At 36.3% G+C, this 19542-nt stretch overlaps 1 protein-coding gene across 6 annotated transcripts in view; it reads left to right on the plus strand.

The window, feature by feature from the left end:
- Positions 1 to 19542, plus strand: part of PAPOLA (poly(A) polymerase alpha) — a 64844-nt gene that overhangs the window by 16897 nt on the left and 28405 nt on the right. For all 6 annotated transcript variants that reach the window (XM_024231395.3, XM_054530495.2, XM_024231397.3 and 3 more), the window contains exons 2-12: positions 803 to 976; positions 1752 to 1818; positions 6065 to 6146; positions 8203 to 8312; positions 8731 to 8784; positions 12264 to 12375; positions 13114 to 13203; positions 13294 to 13432; positions 15276 to 15348; positions 16665 to 16785; positions 17759 to 17843. In XM_024231395.3, coding sequence (XP_024087163.1) covers positions 803 to 976; positions 1752 to 1818; positions 6065 to 6146; positions 8203 to 8312; positions 8731 to 8784; positions 12264 to 12375; positions 13114 to 13203; positions 13294 to 13432; positions 15276 to 15348; positions 16665 to 16785; positions 17759 to 17843 — 1107 coding nt within the window. The remainder of the gene's footprint in view (positions 1 to 802; positions 977 to 1751; positions 1819 to 6064; positions 6147 to 8202; positions 8313 to 8730; positions 8785 to 12263; positions 12376 to 13113; positions 13204 to 13293; positions 13433 to 15275; positions 15349 to 16664; positions 16786 to 17758; positions 17844 to 19542) is intronic.

A 19542-nucleotide genomic window follows, 5' to 3' on the forward strand; every position in this document is an offset into this window, starting at 1 on the left:
TAATTTCTTAAGGAATGGAATTTGGGAGAAATAACTGATCCAGATTTTGGGTCTTTCCTTATCGTGTACTTGGTTTTGTATGTTATTCAACTGTTAGTTTAAAATTATTGTGTTGACTTCTTAAAGTTAATTTAATGAAAAAATATTTATGAAAAAAGATTGAGTCAGATTTATTTCCTAAGCATTTAAAGCATGCTATGCCTTTTTACAAATTTGGAACTTATCTTAAAATGGATAAAATAGCTGTGTGTGTAAAATAAACCTTTTAGACTAGCATCATTATCGAAGTGTAAATCTCTTAAAAAGATCATTAACAAGCTTAGGGTGAATATAGTTCTTTCCCTTCAAATTTTTTAAGTTTATGCTGTTTGCTTCATTATCTATGAACTTCATTCATTGTGAGCCAGATGCCAGGTTTCATTTGGGGAATGTCTTATATTGGTAAAGTAGCATTTTTGTAGTGTGTTTATCAATGTTTAAGAAACAGATTTTGGCTTCCTTTCAAGAGGTGAAATTTCTCAGAAGTTTACTATATTCTGAATAGTGTTTTCTGTAGCAATGTATTTGGTCTGGATTCTAACTTAGGTGTTTAAGTAGTGACAGAGTTAAAATCCTTGGGGCAGGATTTTCTCTTTTTGGTCATTTGCTTTTGGTCACTTTTTGTCATAAAAATTTTGGGGGTATTGCAGGGAACCAATCATGTTTAGAAATGTGTGTTACTAAATTACTTTTTCTGGTCATACTGATTTGTTTCAAATTGTAGAATTCTTTTGGCAGTAATTTTATCCAATTTTATTTATAGTCCAGTTACAACACAGGGATCACAACAAACACAACCGCCACAGAAGCACTATGGCATTACTTCTCCTATCAGCTTAGCAGCCCCCAAGGAGACTGACTGCGTACTTACACAGAAACTAATTGAGACATTGAAACCCTTTGGGGTTTTTGAAGAGGAAGAGGAACTGCAGCGCAGGTAAATAGATATTCTATATTTTTTTAACTTGGAAACTTTTATTAATGTTGACATAAACTAATTTTGAGGCATTCTCTACTTACTTAGAAGGCCAGGGTTATTTGTCCAGATCTATATATCTGTTTTGGAGAAGAGGGATACTTAAGAGAGAAAACTTTTTTTTTTTTGAGACGGAGTCTTCCTCTTGTTACCCAGGCTGAAGTGCAATGGTGCGATCTTGGCTCACCACAGCCTCCGCCTCCTGGGTTCAAGCGATTCTCCTCCCTCAGCATCTCGAGTAGCTGGGATTATAGGCACCCGCCACCATGCCTGGCTAATTTTTTGTATTTTTGGTAGAGATGGGGTTTCACCATGTTGGTCAGGCTGGTCTTGAACTCCTGACCTCCGGTGATCTGCCCGCCTTGGCCTCCAAAGTGTTGGGATTACAGGCGTGAGCCACCGTACCTGGCTGAAAACTTTTATTTTCTACATAGAGTTCTCTTCCCTTAATTTTGATGTTATTTATTTATTTTTTTCTGAAGAATTAGTTTTGATTTTTTAATGCTTTTGGTTATTATAGTACTGAATTGTCTGGAGAAAGAGGAATGCCTTACTCAGTGTAACAGTGCCTATATATATATATAGAGAGAGAGAGCGCGAGCGTGCACTAACTACAATATACTGTGCTTCTGATCGCTTAAAAACTCATAATTTAGGAAGAACGCCTATTTAAAACTTTAAGAAATTTAATCAGTAAGGATCTGGAATACTTGATTGATAATTGTTTTATCAACAGGATTTTAATTTTGGGAAAACTAAATAACCTGGTAAAAGAGTGGATACGAGAAATCAGTGAAAGCAAGGTAAGGCAACTTTTTCGTATATGAAATAATTGGTCGTATATAGCCAACTGAACACAGCAAGTGTCTTATATAACCTGTTCTTATTTGAGTGGATTTGGAGTCTTTAATGTGGAGTCAATTTTAGACTATTGATAACAAATTTTACATTATTTTTCTAGTTAATTTGGAAGCAGGAAAAACTGAACTGAGTTAAGTGATTTTTAAAAATAATGTATAGTACTCTTTGTTTGGAACATTTGAAAACTGAAACTCAGTAATTGTAAACTACTTACACTCTTCACAGAAATAATGGATGTTTCTCTAAAAAGGTGCTTTAAACATATTTGAGAATCTTCTTACCTGTTAAGAAATTCTGCCACAGTTTTTAAAAAAGATTTTCAGGTATTATTCAAACTGAATATTTATTTAGTTTTTTTTTTTTTTTTTTTTTTTTTTGAGACAGGGTCTCGCTCTGTTATTCAAGCGAAGTGTAGTGACACCATTATAGTGCACTGTAACCTGAAATTCCTGAGTTCAAGCAATCCTCCTAGCTTCAGTCTCCCAAGTAGCTAGGACTATAGGCATGTCCCTTCACACCTGGCTAATGGTATATGTGGGGTCTTGCTGTGTTGCCCAGACTGATCTCAAACTCCTGGCCTCAAGCAGTCCTCTCACCTTGGCCTCCCAAAGTGCTAGCGTTCCAGGCATGAGCTGCTGCCTGCCTATTTAGTTTTCTATAATAACATTCTTTGGGTTTCATTTTTTCTTTCTTTATTGAGACAGAGTCTCACTCTGTCACCCAGGCTAGAGTGCAGTGGTGCCGCTGCAACCACCACCTCCCCGGTTCAAGTGATTCTCATGCCTCAGCCTCCTGAGTAGCTGGAATTACAGGTGGGCGCCACCATGCCCAACTATTGTTTTTATTTTTAGTAGAGACAGGGTTTCTCCATGTTGACCACGCTGGTCTTGAGCTCCTGACCTCAAGTGATCCACCTTCCTTGGCCTCCCAAAGTACTTGGGATTACAGGCGTGAGCCACTGCATCTAGCCTCTTTCTTTCTTTTTCTTTTTTTTTTTTGAGACAGTCTCGCTCAGTTGCCCAGGCTGAAGTGCAGTGGCACGATCTTGGCTCGCTGCAACCTGTGCCTCCTGCGGCCAACTGATTCTCCTGCCTCAGCCCCTCAAGTAGCTGGGATTACAGGTATGCGCCACCATACCCAGCTAATTTTGTATTTTAGTAGAGATGGGCTTTTGCCATGTTGACCAGCTGGTCTCAAACTTTTGGTCTCAAGTGATCTGCCCACCTCGGCCTTTCAGAGTGCTGGGATTACAGGCGTGAGGTACTCTTCCTGTCCTCTTTTTTTTTTTTTTTTTTTTTTTTTTTGAGACAGGGTCTCCCTCTTGCCCAGACTGGAGTGCAGTGGCATGATCTTAGCTAACTGTATCCTCTGCCTCCCGGGCTCAGGTGATCCTCCCACCCCAGCCTCCTGAGTAGCTGGGACTATAGGTGGGCACCACCAAGCCTGGCTAATTTTTTGTAGCAATGGCTTTTCACCATGTTGCCTAGGCTAGTCTCGAACTCCTGGGCTTAAGATATCTGCCTGCCTTGGCTTCCCAAAGTGCCAGGATTACAGGGGTGAGCCACTGCCCCAGCCCCTTTGAGTTTCTAACACTTCATTATGAATACTCATACATACAACTCATAAATACATGGCTGGGCTTCTTCTGGTAGAGAAAATGTATTTGTAGAGTTGTGTGTGGAGTTCATTTGACCCATTTAAAAAATAACATAAATAGTGGTAATTTTTCCAGGGTAGTACAAAATCCATGTTTCATCTATAATATAACTGAAAGGTTGAAAAGAGAACCAAGGGTAAAGGAAAAATTTCTTAGAGCAGGGAGAGAGGGTGTCAACTTAAAAGAAAAGTTGTAGTCTTTTGATTTTAATCAAATTTATATTACTGTTTACTTAAAGCAATGTATATGTATGTTTCAAAATAAAATTAAACTTCAGCAAATGTAGTATTCTAAATTGTGGACTTTACGTACCATGTGTTTCTTATTGATTTTAGTTTCTGATAGAAAATAAGATTTTTTTTTGGTTTGTTTGACATCTAATAGTCTTGACTTAAAAATGAAAAAAATTTTGCAAGTGAAAATGTTTTTCCATGATCTGAATTAAGAAATCTTAATTTCTGGGTTACAATCATGATAATAGGTATAAACATACTACTATCTAAAAATGTAGTTTATAATATACTAGTCACCAGCCAGGTATTTAAATAGAAATTAAAATTAATCAAAATTAAACATTCAGATTCTTGACTACACTAGCAACATTTCAAGTGCTCAACAGTGATGAGTAACAGTGACAGAATGTTTACATCCTTGCAGAAAGTACCATTGGAGAGTATTCTTCAAAAGATTGTTATGTCTTAATAGAGAAGTCTGTGGACCAGTGTTTTAAGATAGTTTCTCCTTCACCTCCTTTGTAGGCTACTTCTGCACATGTCTTGCTGGCTAATTTTAAATAACCAGGTCAGCGTTGCCATTGAGGTTTTAAAATATCTAAACATAGGAAGACAAAGGCTTTGCTTAACTTCTAAGAAATACATTACAGCCGGGCACAGTGGCTCACACCTGTAATCCAACACTTTGGGAGGCAGAGGTGGGCTTATCACAAGGTCAGGAGTTCGAGACAAGCCTGACTAACATGGTGAAACCCTGTCTCTACTAAAAATACAAAAATTAGCCGGGCGTGGCAGTGCGCGCCTGTAATCCCAGCTACTCAGGAGGCTGAGGCAGGATAATGGCTTGAACCCAGGAGGCAGAGGTTGCAGTGAGCCGAGATTGCGCCGTTGCACTCCAGCCTGGGTGACAGAGCGAGACTCCGTCTCAGAAAAAAAAAAAAAAAAAAATTACACGCATAACTTGTCTATTTTCTATAGTGATGGTTAAATATGCTCTTAAAAAACAGGAGTCTCTGACTCTTTAGAACTTGTCTTTAGGGTTTTTTTGGAGTATCAAATAACACTTCATTTTATGTCGTTTTTATTTTTTTTGAGAGGAAGGGTGGTGGTCTTTTACATGTTTTGGTACTGAATAGATATTTTATTATACTGAGGAGTTAGGTAAAAGGAAATATTGACTAAACAATAAAATTGTTTTTGTTTGGACAGACCTTGTCATTCTTATGAGCAGGGCCACCGAATACTAAACTGTAAAGCTTGGGACTTTACACTAGTGCCAGGGCCAGGAAGGCAGTTTTTGAATGCTTTCTCCCTCTTCCTGATGACTCTACTCTTTCTGAGTAAGAAAAGTAAAGTTAGTCGTTTCTAAATTACTTCACTAAAGCCTTTTGGAAATCTAAAAAACTAAGCAATTATTTACCAATATTGGCTTTCTCTTCTCTGCTCTGCTGTCCCTTTCCCCTTCCTGTTCCCCTTCCGCTTCCCCTTCCCTTCTTCCCCTCTTCCCCTTCCCCTTCTCTTTTTTTGAGACAGGGTCTGACTCTGTCGCCCAGGCTAGAGTGCAGTGGCGTGATCATGGCTTATGTAGCCTCGACCTGTAGGGCTCAAGCAATCCTCCCACCTTAGCCACCTGATTAGCTGGGACTATATGCACACGCCACCATGCCCAGCTAATTTTTAAAACATTTTTTGTAGAGACGGGGTTTCACATGTTGCCGAAGCTGGTCTCAATCTGGGCTCAAGCAATTGGCCCGTCTCAGCCTCCCAAAGTGTTGGGATTATAGGCGTGAGCCACCATGCGTAGCTACTATTGGCTTTCAAGTCACTTTTGATATGATTAAAAAAAAATACTCTAATATGCTGTGGGATATTTGGTAAAAATTGTTGAATATAATCTTTTTCTTTAAAGCAATCACAATATGTTTTTATTATACTCTAAGTTGGTGATTCATTTTATATACAGCATCTTTGTCATGAATAAAGTCCCTGATTCTAATGTGCTCCTGTGGGATTACGTGATCTTCTCAATCACAGTCTTCTTTATAGCAGTTTCTAGAAATAGGGCAAGAATCTAACAATAAAGAGTAAACTTCTTTAAAAGTTGAAAATTGTTTGAATTTCAAATATAATTGATCTGAGGGGCTGGTATTTTTTGAGAGCTTTTATAGACTTTGAATACCCTTTATATAAATTTACACTGTGATCTTTCTTGGATCCACTCCCCGACCCCAGTATAGTATCATTTGAATAGTTTCCCTTGTGCTCCACTGGCAAAATAACCATTTTTTGTTTCAACAGAATCTTCCACAATCTGTAATTGAAAATGTTGGAGGAAAAATTTTTACATTTGGATCTTACAGATTAGGAGTGCATACAAAAGGTAAGTATTATTTCATTTTTCTTAGATAGGGACCCTTTAGTTCTTAAAAATTATGACATACCCGTCTCAGTTACTTGTGTATCATATAGCTTAGGCTTGCGTGGAAGAGAGAGTGCTTTGAGGAGTCTAAATTTTTCAGTAAGAAAGATGTAAAATAATGCTGACTTCTATATCACCACTGTCCAAAAGTATTATTAAGATTAGATAAAATTAGCTTAGTGTGGTGACTCATATCTGTAATCCTAGAAGTTTGGGAGGCCGAGGCAGGTGGATTGCTTGAGCCCAGGGAGGTCAAGGCTGCAGTGAGCTGTGATTGCATTGCTACACTTCAGCCTGGGTGACAGAACAAGACCCCGTCTCAAGAAAAAAACAAATAAATAAATTAAAAACTCAGAGTTTCAGTAGAGGTAGCCACATTTTATATGTTCAGTAGCCACATATGGCTGGTGGTTACTGCATTGGAAAGTACAGATACAGAGTAGTTTTTCCGTTGGAGAGCTCTTTTGTACAGTGCTGCTATCTACATATATATCATTTTCCCTCACCAGAAGAATATCACTCTGGAAATAGAACAAAAATGAATTTTAGCTTTTAAGAAAAGCATGTGGATGCCCCCCGCTAATACCTTTATAGACAAATTATAAAATATAGCTAAGCAAAAGCAAACCCCAAAAATGTGTATTCATAGCCAATGATAATCAGTTAATAGTTTATACTTGTAGTTATTTCCTCTATGCAAATAAATACACAATAAAAATGTCACCACAGCAAAGAACATTTATTGAGCTTCTTTTCTTTCACCAAGTACTGAGATCTTCATTATCTTATTTAGTTCTTCCAGTACTGTTATTCTCACATAACAAACAGGAGCCTGAGACTAAAAGAGGCAGTAAAGCTTGAACAGTTTTTCTCAGCCTTCTACTGGCAGAGTAGGTACAGCTCAGGCATCCGGAGGCTGTACTGTCTTTGGGTCTTGCTGTGTTGCACAGGCTGGATGCAGTAGCACAGTCTTGGCTTACTGCACCTTCTACCTCCTGGGCTCAAGTGATTTTCAGGCCTCAGCCACCTGAGTAGCTGGGACTACAGGCACACGCCACCATGCCTGGCTAATTATTTTATTTTATTTTGGTAGAGACAGGGTTTTCCCGTGTTGTCCAGCTGGTCTCGAACTCCTGGCCTCAAGCCATCCACTTGCCTCAGCCTCCCAGAGTGCTGGGATTACGGGCATGAGCCACCACACCCAGCTGAGGCTGTATTCTTTAACCATGAACTGTATCTGCCAGATAGTGTTGTCTGTTTTCTAGTATCCTTCCCTCTCTCCATCTCCCATCACTCTGTCCCATTAGTACATTACTTTTGATATATCCTGTGTGCTGTACACCCTTCTTCGTGTTCTTGAATATTCTGTTATAATAAATAGTTTTCAGAGTCATACCTCAGCATCTTGTCTTTTAGGAAAATGACTGTTGACCTGATTCCACATTAATCTCTCCATTTTATGACCCCAATTGATTTTAATTCTCCTTTTTAAAATTCTGCCTGTGTACTCAGTGCTGGCCTCTTATCAAGCACTGAATTAATGACAAATATTTTACCATTGTCTACTTCTTTGGATTCTTCTGCTTGAAGTTTATTTTGTAGGTCCCATTTAGGGGCCTGGTAGAGAACCTATAAGCACCAAACACGTAGTACATAGAGGAAAACTATTTTTTTGTTTAACCAATGAACGTGGCTATGACTAATGACATCAAGATGTTGGGTGTATGTTTGAATAATTCCCTCTCCACCATGAAAGTACTTGCTGAGCCGTCTTTCTTTGGGCTCCCAGTTTACTTGGGCCACTATAAATAGAGGATGCTGCAGGATCAAAATATACCTCATCAATTAAAATCATGTTTGTCCTCCATTGACTGGTAATTTTTAGTAAGGGATGGAACATTTTTAGAAGCTCACCAGTATGTTAAACAGATTCTCAACATCAAATACTACCATGATAGGATGCAAAATAATTTTCTTGTAATATTAATTAGTGGTTGATGGGCTTAATTTTTTTTAGGTGCTGATATTGATGCGTTGTGTGTTGCACCAAGACATGTTGATCGAAGTGACTTTTTCACCTCATTCTATGATAAGTTGAAATTACAGGAAGAAGTAAAAGATTTAAGAGTGCGTAAATGTTCGGGGTGAAATGGGATGAGTTATGAACATTCATTTAGTCAGTTGAGTGAATTTTATGATATAGCCATCATTTATTGAGTTCTTGCAATTTGCCAAACCCTTCTAAGCACTTGGCATATGTGTTTGTGTTTTATTCTTTACAGCAAGCCTAAAATTATAAACTCATTTACAGATTAGGAAATTGAGGCAAACAAAATAAATATGAAATAATCTGGCCACAGTCATACATCTGATGAGTGGGTGAAATCAAATATTTGAACCTTGATTTCTGATCTGATTTGTCTGATTAAACAACCCAGTCTTAAAGCTAGCTATTTTTGTGTCAGGTGTTTTGCTAAAGTACTAAAACTAGTAGAGGCTTAAAATGTAGTTTCAGAGACCCTAAACTTGTTTACTTTCCTTATAGGCTGTTGAAGAGGCATTCGTACCAGTTATTAAACTCTGTTTTGATGGGATAGAGGTAAGGTATAGTTCAAATTGACAGTTCTTGCTATGTGCTGTCACTAAGTTTGATTGATATAGGTTAAAAACTTGGTTTAAAGTTTATAATTAGTGAGTTGGTTGTGATATTAATAACAATTAAGGCTTTTAAATGGAAGTGACTGCCTGTTCTTTGTAGAATACACTATTTTAAGTCTTTTAAAAAATACCAAGTGAAATTTGGAGCTAAAACAGAAGTAATGAAACCTTAAGATTGAAATGCTATTACAAAAAAGTTTTTTTGGTAGCTTTTCATATGCCAGTTTTGTGTGCTTTTAGTCTCATTAAGGCAGTAGCATAATGTGTTTTTGCAAGTAACGCTTTGCTTTGACTTCATTTAAAAATTGGGAGAAAAGTGTGAGTGCTTAAATATTGTCCGATAGGGGAGGGTTTATGGACTCAAATTCTTGAGATGATGTTCATTTCTCCTTGCTGCTTTCGGTGTGCGTAATTAAAGTGATGAGAATAAAGTTGACAGTGAAGCAACTTTAGTAATTCATTATTTTTGCTGTACAGAATGGTACTGGAAAGTCACAGATAATAAAGTGAAGATTGTAACATTTTGGAAACTGTAAGAGAAATAATTTATTGAAGCTGGGCACAGTGATGTGCAGCTATCAGGAAGCTGCTACAGGAGGATCTCTTGAGCCCAGGAGCTTAAATCTAGCCTGGGCAACATAGCGAGACTTAATCTCTTTAAAACATAAAAAAGATAATTCACTGTTGTGCTATTTTGCAAAAAAAATGGCTGCATCTAAGGTTGCTGCATAAGACGCCCAACTCTGTATTTTATGAAAAGTCAAGTGACCTTAATAAGTAGACATAAAATGTTAAATTTGGTAAGGGATTATCAAGTTCATGTAATTTTGATTTACTGTCAGTGTTTTAAGTAAATGTGGAAATAATCTGTAATATAAAGTATAAGTTGATGCTTCATTTTCCTAAAAAGAATATTACTGACAAAGAGGACATTTTTTTGGAAGGAGACCTGACCTAACTTTGTAAACTTTACAGGATCAAGATGGAAAGTTAGATGGCTGCTTAAAGCATTTAATGTGTTAGTTTTCTATTATACATGCTATATTAAAAAATAATATTTTAGGAACATAATATTTTAGGAAATTTAGTAATCATTTTCACATTTCAATATTTTTTGAAGTAATTCCATCCTTTAAAAAATGTGTCAGTATTATTACTGAGTTGCTTTTTCAGTTACCTAGTTTTATGAGCCTATAATCTTTATTTCCGTCCAAACTGGGGGAGACTTTGAAATCTGTTCTTTTTCATTGAACAGTTTATCCTAGACCACAAGTACTTATTTGTGTAACAGTACAATTTTTTTTCTGTAGGTGTGTTTAAATATTTTTAAATGTGCTCCTAAAATACTGCTTTTTAAAAAGTGATCTAATAGCCAGGCACGGTGGCTCATGCCTGTAATCCCAGCACTTTGGGAGGCCGAGGTAGGTGGATCCACGAGGTCGGGAGATCAAGACCGTCCTGGCCAACACGGTGAAACCCCATCTGTACTACAAATAGAAGAAATTAGCCGGGCATGGTGGCGTATGCCTGTAGTCCCAGCTACTTAGGAGACTGAGGCAGGAGAATCACTTGAACCCAGGAAGTGGAGGTTGCAGTGAGCCAAGATCCTGCCACTGCACTCCATCCAGCCTGGGCGACAGAGCAAGACTCTGTCTAAAAAAAAAAAAAAAAAAAGGTGATCTTATAAAAGGCTTGTTTACAGCAACATCCACATTTTTGGAACCATGAAATCATACCCTCAGGGATAACTACCAAAGCTGTGCTGTTTCTTTGCACTCTTACTTTTCCTTTAGAAAAGAAACAATTTTGTCAGCGGAATTCTATGTCTTCAAAATTAGCCTTAACTCTGGTTGTTTTAGGCTGTACTTTCCCCAGTGTTTTTGTTTTACTTAAAACTCAGTTGGAAAAACATACTGTAGTATTATAGACATAAAAGTTCTCAGATATAATGGGATCTCTTTATTGAGAGTTATTTTTGGCTAAATATAAGGATGTTTGCCTTATATTTGAGTACTTTTAAGTTCTCATGTATAATGAGATCTCCCTTTATTGAGAGGTATTTTTGGCTGACTATAAGGCTATTTGCCTAAATTTGGGTACTTTTTAGTATGTAATCAATTTATAATTCATATAGATGAAGAGCTAAACAGTTAACTTTAATTCAGTATATGTATTTAGTAGACTTACTATGTCCAGTAGATGCATTTAACAAACTTAATACATCAAACTTAATAATTGTGATTAAACCGACAACTAGTTATTTGTACATTTCCATTTCTGTTTCAAAAATATTGCCATGTTTTTGTTGTTTTTTTTTCTTTTTTTTTCTGAGACAGGGTCTTACTTTACCCAGGCTAGAGGCAGTGTTGCGATCACAGTTCACTGTAGCCTCAACCTCCTGGGCTCAAGGGATCCTCCTACCTCAGCCCTCCAAGTAGGTGGGACTACAGGCACTTGTCACCATGCCTGGCTAATTTTTAATTTTTTTTGTAGAGATGGGGTCTCACTGTGTTGTCCAGGCTGATCTCGAAGATAGCCTCAAGCAGTCTTCCTGCCTTGGCTCCCAAAGTGCTGGCACTACAGGCGGGAGCCACCACCCCCAGCCTATATTGCCATGTTTTAAAATTATCTAATTAAGATACCTAAGATACGAAATAATATAGTTTGGACTTTTGGAGGGACATTGTCGTGTTCATAGATAATGAAAAGATCCTGGCTTTAAGGAAAATTAGGTTTTTGTTTTGCTGTTTTGAGTCAGGGTTTTACTCCTGTCACCCAGACTGGAGTGCAGTGGCACAGTTTTGACTTACCGCAACCTCCGCCTCCCAGGCTCAAATGATTTTTCTGCCTCAGCCTCCCACAGGTGCATGGGAGGTCCATAGCTGAGACCACAGATGCGTGCCACTATGCCTGGCTAATTTTTTTGTTTTTTTGTTTGTTTGTTTGTTTGTTTGTTTTTTGAGATGGAGTCTCGCTCTGTCACCCAGGCTGGAGTGCAGTGGTGCGATCTCGGCTCACTGCAATTCCACCTTCTGGGTTCACGCCATTCTCCTGCCTCAGCCTCCCCAGTAACTGGGACTACAGGTGCCCGCCACCATGCCCGGCTAATTTTTTTGTATTTTTAATAGAGACGGGGTTCACCGTGTTAGCCAGGACGGTCTCGATCTCCTGACCTCATGATCCACCTGCCCAGGCCTCCCAAAGTGCTGGGATTACAGGCATGAGCCACTGTGCCAGGCCTGTATTTTTTTTATAGAGACGGGGTTTCGCCATGTTGCCCAGGCTGGTCTTGCTCAAGTGTTCCACCTGCCTCAGCCTCCCAGAGTGCTGGGATTTTTTTTTGTTTTTTGTTTTTTTTCCCATAGAAATGCCTTAAAAGTAGTTTGACAGATATGGAATGTTGTTTTGTTTGTGTTTCAGATTGATATTTTGTTTGCAAGATTAGCACTGCAGACAATTCCAGAAGATTTGGATCTACGAGATGACAGTCTGCTTAAAAATTTAGATATAAGATGTATAAGAAGTCTTAACGGTATGAGAAAGCCTACTTCCTTTTGTATACTTCAGATTTGTCAGATATTAGTTATTTTTACACAAGTTTTATATTGAAGCTTTTTATAGCTATATTGTTAACACAGTAGTGAGTTAAATAAAATGAACTTTGCCTAATAAACTACAGAAGAGTATGTAGTAGTTTATTTCACTCTACGGTATTTTATACTGTATTTCTTCTGTCATTAATGGTATACTCAGGACGCTTAAAAAGACCATCTGACTTTTGTACTCTGTTGCTAGTGATTTAGGTTTCATGGCCTAACCCGAATTAATTTTGATCCTGTTATTCTTTTGTAATGCTTTCAGCATTGCTGAGATCAGCATTGCTGTGAGACTACTTTGGTACAATTTTATATTAGCATAGCTTGTTACTGTGCTCTTGAAGAGCAGTTCTTGGAAACTTTAGTGGATTAAGTCTTCCTCAGTATATGTGGGAAGTTTTAATTGTGAATCTGAAGTTCAAAATGAGGCAGGTTACAGTTTACTTTGGTTTCTTTGGTCAGTGCTTATGATAGTAGATAAATGCTTTAGATTTTTTTCCCCCTCTTTATTGAATTAGCTTTACTGGTTCTACCAAATAAAAATTTATGTTTACTTTTAACTTCAATCTCAGAAAATTTGGAAGCATTATCATTACACTTTTGATGATTTAATGTTCTGTTTTTTGTTTTGTTTTGTTTTGTGTGTGTGTTTTTTTTTTACCCCTATTAATTAGGTTGCAGGGTAACCGATGAAATTTTACATCTAGTACCAAACATTGACAACTTCAGGTTAACTCTGAGAGCTATCAAACTATGGGCCAAACGTGAGTTCAGAATTTGTTGGCTAGCTTATTCAAAATGTTCAAACTTTTGTTCAACACTAACTTATCTTTTTGCTTTTCCCTTATCAACAGGCCACAACATCTATTCCAATATATTAGGTTTCCTCGGTGGTGTTTCCTGGGCTATGCTAGTAGCAAGAACTTGCCAGCTTTATCCAAATGCAATAGCATCAACTCTTGTACATAAATTTTTCTTGGTATTTTCTAAATGGTATGTGTTTAGATTATATTAAAATAAAATTGATTGTAGACACTGAAGTTTAGTCTTATTTCTATGACATTTCTCAGCTTGGTTTCAGATTCAAATTTTAGTTCATGGTGTAGTCATGTAGGCAGCCTTGGAGATCACATTGTATATAAAATGGCAAACTGAAACTCTATTTTTTTCCCCTAGTTTGGCCAGGATAGTAAGGCAGATTCTATTTGTACTTCCTTGCATAAACTTACCCTCTGAATAAACTGAATTTTAGCAGCTAAGATCCAATTTATTGATAGGTTGGGAAATCAGTTACTATACTTTTGGATAAAACTTGTACACACCACCTCTTTCACTCTTTGTATTCTCTATCTATCTAGTTTCTTGTGATTGTTTTTTTTTCTTTTTGCTTTCAGCATTTATTTGGCCTAATATTAAAGATATGAATTTTCATAAGAAACTTTTAAAGAATAAATTAACATTAAGTGCTTCGGGACAAAAAAGGAATTTGAGATTAGTCATTAACCCAGATTTTTTTTTTTTTTAAGTTTCTTCATTTCATTTCCACATATGTCAACTATGATTTAAGAAAAAGTAGAATAAAAGATTACTGCCATTTTATATTAATTGCCTTGGCCCAAAAGGTGAGGGTTCTTGGTTTTTAATCAAATTAAGATAAATCGTCCATTCCTGTTCTTATGAACTCCTTCTCCTCCCTCTGCAAAAGAGATGTTCTTTTCTAGTAATTTTATAAAAATTAGAGTTATTTGAGACAATTTAGAACTGTATTCAACTAGAGGAAAAGTAAAAAAAATTTAGAACCATGCCACACTTTTCAGTACACATTCTGGCTGTTTTGGGATTTAGTAGCACTTATAATCAGGTGTGATAAGATTAAAGAATGTCAGAATTTCTTTTTTTTTTTTTTTTTTTTTTGTTTGAGACGGAGTCTCACTCTGTCGTCTGGGCTGGAGTGCAGTGGGGCGATCTCGGCTCACTGCAAGCTCCGCCTCCTGGGTTCATGCTATTCTCCTGCCTCAGTCTCCCAAGTAGCTGGGACTACAAGCGCCTGCCACCACGCCAGGCTAATTTTTGTATTTTTAGTAGAGACGGGGTTTCACCGTGTTAGCCAGGATGGTCTCGATCTCCTGATCTCATGATCCGCCCACCTCGGCCTCCCAAAGTGCTGGGATTACAGGCGTGAGCCACTGCGCCCGGCCGTCAGAATTTCCTTTAATGCTACACATATGTAAGCAAATAATGTTTTTAAGAAGCTAACCTTGATGTTAAGAGTGGCAGGTGTTCTCCAGTTTTTACCTCTTTCATATGGGACCAAAGTAGCTAGTTTATGGAACACATATGAAAATGTGTTTATGCCACCAAGTTTTACTACTACACTTGTCTTACCACTTTTAAGTCATGAATCCTATAATTATTCATACCCCTTTGCCTGTGATCAGAAGTAACTTTTAAAATTACCAATTGACTTTGGATGGGACTAGTATAAAGGCAGGAATTTTGTCTTTCAGTGGAGATTTATTCTGTTCAGGGTTGAAGTGGATACATCATTATCTTGGGATGGTACTTCTTTATTTAAATAGTCCTTTAAAGTTCTTTGAGTGGCAGAGAACGTTTTTGGTTTCAGTCTGAGAAGGCTACCAAATGGTTTAAGTTCATTTCATAGTTGGGAGAAAAAGATTTTGAGTAGTCTAATGTCGTCAGAAAGGAATAAAACGTTGTATGTACCAAGAAGGCAGAATGAAGAAGGATCACATTCACAAATGCTGTATGTTTAACAAAATACGTTTAGATGGTAATATCCAATAGTCTTATCAAGTGCTACAATCTTTTTAAACAGGGAATGGCCAAATCCAGTGCTATTGAAACAGCCTGAAGAATGCAATCTTAATTTGCCTGTATGGGACCCAAGGGTTAGTGTATTATTTTTTCCCCTACCAATTCACACTGTGCAATAACAAGTAAAAATCATCTGCATAAACTCCAGGGAGACTTCCAGCCTTTTACTTATGAGTGGTCATGTCCGTATTACACTTTCTTTTAGATAACCTCAACTATAATTGTCCTCAACTATAATTGATGTGAGAAGCATAATTATGTACCCTGTAAACCACATTTAATTGTACGTAGTTTTTAATACAGATTTTACTAACATTTTAATTTATTCTATATAGAACTACCTTGTAAGTCAAAGTTGTGTGGGCATTTGTGCTTTAAAAAAAATAAAAGGATACTAAAAATCCCTGTATTTTTTATTTTATCTAAGTATTTTGCTAAAGTTGGGTTGTTATAGGAAAGCTGTTACTTAATGTTTACATGTGGCATATAACTTCTAAGCAGTCTCACTTTAATTACCATGATGTAATTGCAAAAAAAATTGGTTTAGATATTTTAGAGATGATAAAAACATGGTTGGGCTAAAGAAGACCTTCCATTCTGTTTCTTGGGAAGTTACAACATTTACCACTTACTCATTTTAAATGTTAACAACATGCACTTTATAAACTGATAAAAGAAATTTAGATTTGAATAAGATTTCCTAAGTTTATGAAATCCCGTTTTTCTAAATTATTACAATATCAAAAATTTTAAATTCTGTTGAATTACATCAAGCTATGCATTTTCAGGTTTTCCGAACCTCAAGGCATTTACTTTAGAGGATGTGAATTTACAGCTTACTTTGTGGAAATGTGCCACTTACTGATATACAGATTTAAAATCAACAGTATATCATTTCATTATCTCCTAACATATCAACATGGATAATGTAGTTTCACCACGTGTTAATAAGCTTGAACTCCTTAATAGTTTAAGGGTATATTAAGAACTTAAGTTTCTATCTTGTTGAAAATTAGCTTACAAAACATATGGTAGCATGACATGTCTCTAAAGGTAATTGTATGTGCATCCCCATTTCTGTTGTTGAATAAAGAAAAACTAAACATCAATAGATTCCCAAGCAGAACTTTTTTGTTGTTGTTCAGCAGGCACACTTTCTAGTAAGGTTGCCAAAATCCAAATTGAAGCAGATCATTAGTTTAGACGAAATCTTTGATTCTATAAAAAATTCCTATAAAAACAATGTCTCTCTACATGGTTTTTCTTTCTCAACTCCAGCTATGAATGAAATAAAAAATATAATCGTTGGTTCAGTTTAACAAGGGGTAAAAAGCCCAAATATCTGTTGCATATGTACTTGAAGAAACTGATTGGCTGTTGTTGTATGTAGGTAAACCCCAGTGATAGGTACCATCTTATGCCTATAATTACACCAGCATACCCACAACAGAACTCCACGTACAATGTGTCCGTTTCAACACGGATGGTCATGGTTGAGGAGTTTAAACAAGGTAAGTGTTTATCCTTATGCTCTGATTTATACACGAAGGATTTACATACCATTGTAGACCCAGTAGTCAGCTGTGCAACTTAAATTGACGAAGGATTCACTGAAGTGGATTTTGGTGTTCATTTATTTATTACAGCATATATTTGAGAACTGACTTCAAAAAATTAATTCCTTTTAGGCAATTTGTTTTTTATAACAAGTTGGAAGATTAACCAACAGTTAAAACCAGTAGGCTGGTTTAGTTCCATACTATTGCCTTGTAAAATTATAAATGCTAACAGTTTGTCTACACTGGTTGAAATGAGAGATGTTTAGCAGGCTGTATACTCCTGGGAAAGAACTTTGAGCAGGAATGGGGCCAAACCACCCAATTACATTCCATTATTTTGGAGGAACCTTTTAACTTTTGAACCCTAGTTGTACTGTTAATTTGAAGGTATAGCTACTACCAAATAGTCTTTGAGAGAAATAACTGGAACAAGATTGGTTTGACTGAAAACAGTAAAGGAAATAGAATCAGCTGTCTGATTACTAGCTTTAAATTTAGACGTTTAAAATTCCTGAATATTTTACACGTTAGTTTCATCTTTAGTCTAAAGAGGCCCATCAAGGGAAGATGCCTCTATCCCTTTAAAAACAACAGGGAAACTTGGTTTTAGAAAGGCAAGAAACAAAGTATATCGGAAAGTTTTCCTTCTCGGGTAACTGGAGTGTTTAAGAAAGAAGGTCGTTCTATGAGCATGGCATTTTAGAATATTTGTACTTTACCAGAAACCTGGTTCTCAAAAAATCTTCCAGCTTTTTTAAAAAAACGTGTATGTATATAAGAGTATGCTCTAAAATCATAAGCTAAAACTATATGTTAAAATTCTGGTTTTAGGATTATAGTGAGTGCATGTAGTATGATTAAGATTATTTAAAATTCTAGATTGTAGACTGAAGTATGCAAACATTTTAATATGTTTTTAATTTAGGTCTTGCTATCACAGATGAAATTTTGCTGAGTAAGGCAGAGTGGTCCAAACTTTTTGAAGCTCCAAACTTCTTTCAAAAGTACAAGTATGTATTTTAAGGCATGTCGGACATGTTGCTCTCTTAAGTAATGGTTTAATGGTAACACAATATGACATTTCTTCTTGCTGGACTAATGTTTTGGAAGAATTTTCTTTCCTGTCACAAGGACATACTGTTTCAGTGAACTCCTTAGTATTTTTTGGTTGAGGTAATGAATGTGAAGCCCCTTTGATTTTTCTGCTCGATCTAACTGAACTCCTGCTACATCTGTAGCAACATAAGTTTTGTAGGCATACATCAGTCATGACAAAAACAGTACATCTGTATACAGTGGCAAGTGGATGCATCCTGAAAATCTATAGTTAATAATTCTCTGCTAAGAAACAGTATTTTCATCTAATTCTGGAAACTCGTTAATCGTTAGGAATCTTTAAAACAAAGACAAAGCTAATAAAATGTCAATATATAGCCAATTAAATGTTTTCAATAGTTACAGCACATTATTGGCCTGCCATTTTCCCCCAATGTTAATAAAGCCCCTTCAAATATTTCTACAACTAGCTTTCATGAATCTAAGTGGGTGTTAATCATTTTAATTAATGGTTTAAATATAATGGTTTAATACCTTAGTACAGGTTAAAAGCGTCATTAATGCTGTTAGTTTTGATGAAAAATGTAAGTTATAATCTTATTTAAAAAAACAGGCAAACCACGGACTTGCACTTTTATTTGCCCTGGGCTGAAAATGTGCCAAAGTCCCACTTAAAATTTTTTTTTAATGCTTGAAACTTTTCTGACCATTTGATCTTGTGTTGGATTGTGTTTTGTAATAATCTAAGCAAAATTGCTTTATGCTCTTCCCCAATTAAAAACAAGAATGATGACCTTCATGATGTCTGTGTGTTTTGTTTCTGTATCTTTTGCATGAAAAAGCAATAACGGAGCCAGTAATTGTGTTCTCGAAGCACTATGTTGTCAGTAAAAATTAAAATAGCATAATCATTAAATACTCTTATTTTACTACGAATCCCCCCATAAATTGTGATTTCTGTTTGACAGATAATTTTTCTTTGTTTTTATTTTAACCAATGTAGAGGAAGTACCTTGGAACATTTAAACTAATAAACATGTATATAGATACTTTTAAAACTATGATATAAAAGAGACACAGTTACATGTAAGGAGAGTAATAAAGGAATTGGTTTTACAGGAAAATATTAGTACCCCTTAATTCCTGGAATCAGTGATGAAACTAGATTCAAACTTCGTTCTATTCACTTTCTTATAGGACTGTGACGGGGCTTCTTTCACTTTAAGAAAGATTAATGTTTACATTGAACAAACCTTAATAATGTCATTTTATTTGAACAAATTCACATTATTAGAACTTTGGTGCTTTTTCTAAAGCTTGCTTAATGTTTCTTGTAAAAGTTTTAAACAATGCTTCAGTCCTTGCTGGATAGTACCTGTAAGTTCTTTGACTGGTTAAAAGATATATTACTAATCTTCACTGAAGTTTTTGTGAAACAATCAAATTTTTTTAGGTTATAAAAAAAGCAGCAACAAATAGAGGAAATTACATCAGGAAAATTTACATTTCAGCTGAGTGTCTTGTGAAAACTTTCGCTAATGACAATGGGCTAGTTTTATCCATACCAAATTCTATTTATATTTTTAATTGTTCTCCAGAAATTTGCCTCTTTAAGATAAAGTGATGACTATCATTAGGCTTTTGGAGGTGTTC

This window comes from Pongo abelii, chromosome 15, assembly GCF_028885655.2.
Source record: "Pongo abelii isolate AG06213 chromosome 15, NHGRI_mPonAbe1-v2.0_pri, whole genome shotgun sequence".
NCBI classification, from domain to species: Eukaryota; Metazoa; Chordata; class Mammalia; order Primates; family Hominidae; genus Pongo; species Pongo abelii.